Source organism: Trichechus manatus, unplaced genomic scaffold (genome assembly GCF_000243295.1).
Source record: "Trichechus manatus latirostris isolate Lorelei unplaced genomic scaffold, TriManLat1.0 scaffold00092, whole genome shotgun sequence".
Taxonomy (NCBI): domain Eukaryota; kingdom Metazoa; phylum Chordata; class Mammalia; order Sirenia; family Trichechidae; genus Trichechus; species Trichechus manatus.
In genome coordinates this window covers 6,582,060-6,586,914 of record NW_004444028.1, presented here as the reverse complement: position 1 = coordinate 6,586,914, position 4,855 = coordinate 6,582,060, and the positions used below count along the sequence as shown (strand labels likewise).

Genomic DNA, 4,855 nt, shown 5'->3' with positions numbered 1-4,855 from the left:
GAGTGGCTCTGGGCCCAGGAAGTGGAAGGTGCTGAACTCGCTCCTGGGCCTACACCTTTGGATTAGTCCAAGGATAAATAGGGAACTGCTTTGAAGGGGTGTGATCGCAGGACCCACAGCAATTAATGCAGTCAAACACCCAGGCTGCACCTTTTGCTTTCAGCCCTGTCTTCCAGAAGCAGTTTCTCAATCAAAGACCTTGCATTTATAAAGATAGGATCATCCTGTACACAGTTGCATAATTTCTTTCTTTCACTTAGTGATGTATTGTAAAAATCTTTCCACATCATTAAGTACTCACTTGGTGGTGTTCCTCGGCCGCTCCCCTGTGGGACAATGGTTTGTTACCCAATCCCCTGTGTTGCAAACAGGGACCTGGGTGGCACAAATGTGCTTGACTACTAACCAAAATGTTGGCAGTTCAAACCCACCCAGAGATGCCTTGAAAGAAAGGCCTAGTAATCTGCTTCCGAAAGATCATAGCCTTGAAAATCCTATGGAGTGTGGTTCTACTCTGCAACACACAGGGTCACCATGAATAGGAATTGACTCAACTCCATGGCAACTGGTTTTTGAAAACGCCTACAAGACTGGACCTCCTTGGATGCCAAACCAAGACCATCTTCAGAGCTGGTCAGTGCCACGCCCTCCCCGACTCCTGTAAGGACTCTCTAAGTTAGTTCCTCACCTGTTGACAAATTCCTGTGTGGCTGTGGACCACCTGTTGAAGACTCAGCCTGCCTGCTCCCAAGCTCACAGAAGTGATGGAAAAGGAGGCCCAAACACACTAAGAAAACACCAAGGCAAAGTCATGGCTGGGATCCCAGCACAGACTCCCCATCCTCCTGCAGTTAAAGTCTTGGCTGAGCTGAGCCCTTTCCTCACAGTGTTTGGCTTGGATGCTAGACCAGGTGAGTCAGCTGTCCTGGCACCTTCCTTCCAGCCCAAAGCCACAGCCAGGTGGGGCTCTTGCCAAATCACTGGAATTATCGATCTCTCCCACAAACTGTGTCTTCCCAGCCCTCTCTCTGAAAGGTGGTCCCAGAATGTCTTGGTTGGGCTTGACCAAGCCACAGGAGCTGACGTATGTCAGCTCTAGAGTAGCCCAGAGCCTCTTGTGGTGGCCTGGGGCCTGGGTCCTAAATGAGGGAAGCACTTCCCTCTGTGTCCTCAAGTTCCTCCCTTGGCCTCGAGCCCAATGACCCACACCTCCCAGATGATGCCAGACAGCCCTGGCTGGAATCCCAGCTCCATCACTGACTGGTGGTGACCTTGGCCTTAGTTCTCCAGCCCTCAGAGAGATGAGCTTTCTTCATCTTTAAAATGGAAAATATTATTCATACTTACAAAGATAAAAAAAGTCAATGCATATAAATCTAAAAGTGTCTTAAAACTAAATTTTCCAGCAGGCACTAATATGTACAGTAGATGTGCAAACCCAAAGTGAGATGCCAAATCACCTTGCAGAGACTTTCTAAAGGAAATGCCAAAATCTGTTCCAAGATTTTTGAAACCTCTTGTCCACTCTGAGACTAAAAATGTAGAGAGAGAAGAGACGGAAGGATTTTGTGAGGAGAATTTCCTGAAGGAAGCTGTGCTGTGAGTCCCATCTTGAGGGTGAGGGGAGGTCCTGCTCGCTCACCTCAGACTTAGGGAAGACGTGTGTCGGTGGGGTTGGGGGTGGGTGGTTACTCCAAGAATGAGCCCTTTAGGACTAGATGTGTGAACTCCGTAGTACTGGATGTGTGAGTCCTGTAGTACTAGATTGGAATTTGTCAGCCTCTGCAGCCTGTGAGCTAGCAGCTTGCTGTCTGACCTGCTGATTTTGGGTTTGTCAACCCCTGCAGCTACGTAAGTCAAGAGAAGCCTCCAGCTTGACACCTGATCCATGGACTTGGACTTTCTAGCCGCTACAACTATGTGAGCCATTCCCTTGATATAAATCTCTCTCTCTAAATAAGTATAGAGAGACGCTTCACTGGTTTTGCTTCTCTAGAGAAGTCAGCCTAAGACTCTAGCTCTATCTTGGGCCTAACCTCCGTAGCAGTCTCATGACCTCCATGACAGGCACTATCTTCCTGAAGAAGAGAAAACTTGACGTTCTTTTTCCAATTTCTCAGACAGGAACAGTGCTGCTCAAAGAATCCGGCCAGAAGATGGAGCCAGGCTGACTAAGCTCTGCCAGTTGGCAGTCATATGACCTCTATAGACAGACAAACCTCCTGCCTGGCTGGCTACTTGTCTGTAGATAATAATAACGTGTATCTTACAGGGTTGAGAGAATGAAATGAAATCACGTGTTAGGAAGAACCTTGGGGAATGACCAACATTCAACTGTGTTGTAAGCTATAAAAATGGTGGTTTCATATGGTTTACCCTGATGCATGAGCAATGCTTTGTAAACCTTAAATTGCTAGTTCATAGTGTTAAACAAGACAAAGCAACAATAACGTGAAGTACCGGTGACCTAGTTCTGCTCGAGACCTTCCCCATTCTGCACTGTTTTCTCCCACTCCCAGACCGCCTTCCCCATTCCGCACTGTTTTCTCCCACGCCCAGACAGCTCAGTCTTTTTTCTGGGTCTCATTGCAAAAACAAGCATAAACAACAACAAGCCCCCGGACACCTAAAACCCCCAAACAATCATGTTTGAAAATTATCCAATTTCACTACAATCTATCTTAAAGTGAGCATTTACCATATTCGTCCTACTTAGCTCTGAGTGTCCTCTCAATTCTGAAGACTCAGGTTTTTCTTCAGATTTGAGAAATATTTCTCTATTCTAAAAAAAAACAACAAACTCTCTTCAGACTGATAAATTTGATTATATAAAAATTAAAAATTTTTGAATAAAAAAAGACACTAAAAACACAATTGGAAAAGGGATTCAAAGAGACAGTTCACAGAAAAGAAATCCCGTATAGCCAGTAGACTATGAAAGGATGTTCAACATTACTTGAATGCAGGGACATGCAGCTTAAAATTATAATAAGATGTAATTTCTCAATTTAATTGCAAGATTAAATTTCTCGGTTTAGATTATCTCAACTTAATTGCAAAAGAAAAAAGTCTGAAAGTATTAAATGTTGGTGAGAATGAGGGAAAATGGAGACACTCATATACTGCTTGTCTGAGTATAAATGAGGAGCAATTTGGCAATATCTAGTAAAATTAGAAATGGGCATATCTTATGATCCTGCAGTTCTGTTTCCAGATATACACTTGAAGAAACCATCATGCATGTACATAAGGCAATATGTACTATTATTACTTTGTTTCATGGTGGTAAAAAATTGGAAATATTGCATAAGTCCATCTACAAATAAAGTGTGATATAAAAATGTGGTATAGTCAATCATACAGTGGAATATTCTACAGCAGTCCAGAGAAATTAAATGGCTCTTTCTTTCTTTTATTTATTTTTTATTGTGCTTTAGGTGAAACTTTACAGCTCAAGTTAATTTCTCATACGAGAATTTATACGCACGTTGTTATGTGACCCTTGTTGCTATCCCTATAATGTGACAGCACACTCCTCCTTTCCACCGCAGATTTCCCGTGTCCATTCAACCATCTCCTATCCCTTTCTGCCTTCTCTTCTTGCTTCCATATAGGAGCTGCCCATTTAGTCTCGTGTATCTACTTGAACTAAGAAGCATACTCTTCACAAGTATCATTTTATGTCCCATAGTACAGTCTAATCTTTGTCTGAAGAGTTGGCTTCTGGAATGGTTTTAGTTCTGGGTTAACAGAGAGACTGGGGGCCATGTCTTCTGGGGTTCCTCTAGTCTCAGTCAGACCATTAAGTCTGGTCTTTTTATGTGAATTTGAGTTCTGCAGCCTACTTTTCTCCTGCTCCATCAGGGACTCTCTGTTGTGTTCTCTGTCAGGGCGGTCATTGGTGGTAGTCGGGCACCATCTAATTCTTCTGGTCTCAGGCTAATGAAGTCTCTAGTTTATGTGGCCCTTTTTCTCTCATGGGCTAATATTTTCCTCCTGTCTTTGGTGTTCTTCATTCTCCTTTGCTCCATGTGGATTGGGACGAATTGATGCATCTCAGATGGCCACTCGCTAGCTTTTAAGACCCCAGACGCCATTCACCAAAGTGGGATGCAGAACATTTTCTTAATAAACTTTGTTATGCCAATTGACTTAGATGTCCCCTGAAAGCATGGTCCTCAGACCCCCACCCCTGCTACTCTGTCCCTTGAAGTGTTTGGTTGTATTCAGGAAACTTCTTAGCTTTTGGTTTAGTCCAGTTGTGCTGACTTCCCCTGTATTGTGTGCTGTCCTTCCCTTCACCTAAGATAATTCTTGTCTACTTTCTAGTTAGTGAATACCCTTCTCCCTCCCTCTCCACCCTCGTAACCATCAAAGAATGTTTTCTTCTGTATTTAAACCTTTTCTTGAGTTCTTATAATACTTGTCTCATACAATATTTGTCTTTTTGTGACTGACTAATTTCACTCAGCATAATGCCTTCCAGATTCATTCATGTTATGAGATGTTTTGTGGATTCGACATTGTTCTTTATCATTGTGTAGTATTCTGTTGTGTGAACATACCATAATTTGTTTATCCATTCATCTGTTGATGGGCACCTAGGTTGTTTCCATCTTTTTGCTATCATGAACAGTGCTGCAATGAACATGAGTGTGCATATATCTATTCGTATGAAGGCTCTTATTTCTCTAGGATATATTCCAAGGAGCAGGATTGCTGGATTGTATGGTACTTCTATTTCTAGCTTTTTAAGGGAGCGCCAAATCGATTTCCAAAGTGGTTGTAACATTTTGCACCCCCACCAACAGTGTATAAGTGTTCCAGTCTCTCCACAACCTCTCCAACATTTATT

General features: G+C 43.0%; 1 protein-coding gene across 1 annotated transcript; it reads left to right on the top strand.

The window, feature by feature from the left end:
• Positions 1-557: 557 nt before the first annotated feature.
• Positions 558-1,270, top strand: LOC111821608 (uncharacterized; the record flags this gene model as incomplete). Its single annotated transcript, XM_023736849.1, is given in 3 exon segments — positions 558-765; positions 768-911; positions 1,176-1,270. Coding segments are annotated over 3 exon segments (447 nt in total), but the record flags the coding sequence as incomplete, so codon positions are not given.
• Between the last annotated feature and the right edge of the window lie 3,585 nt (positions 1,271-4,855).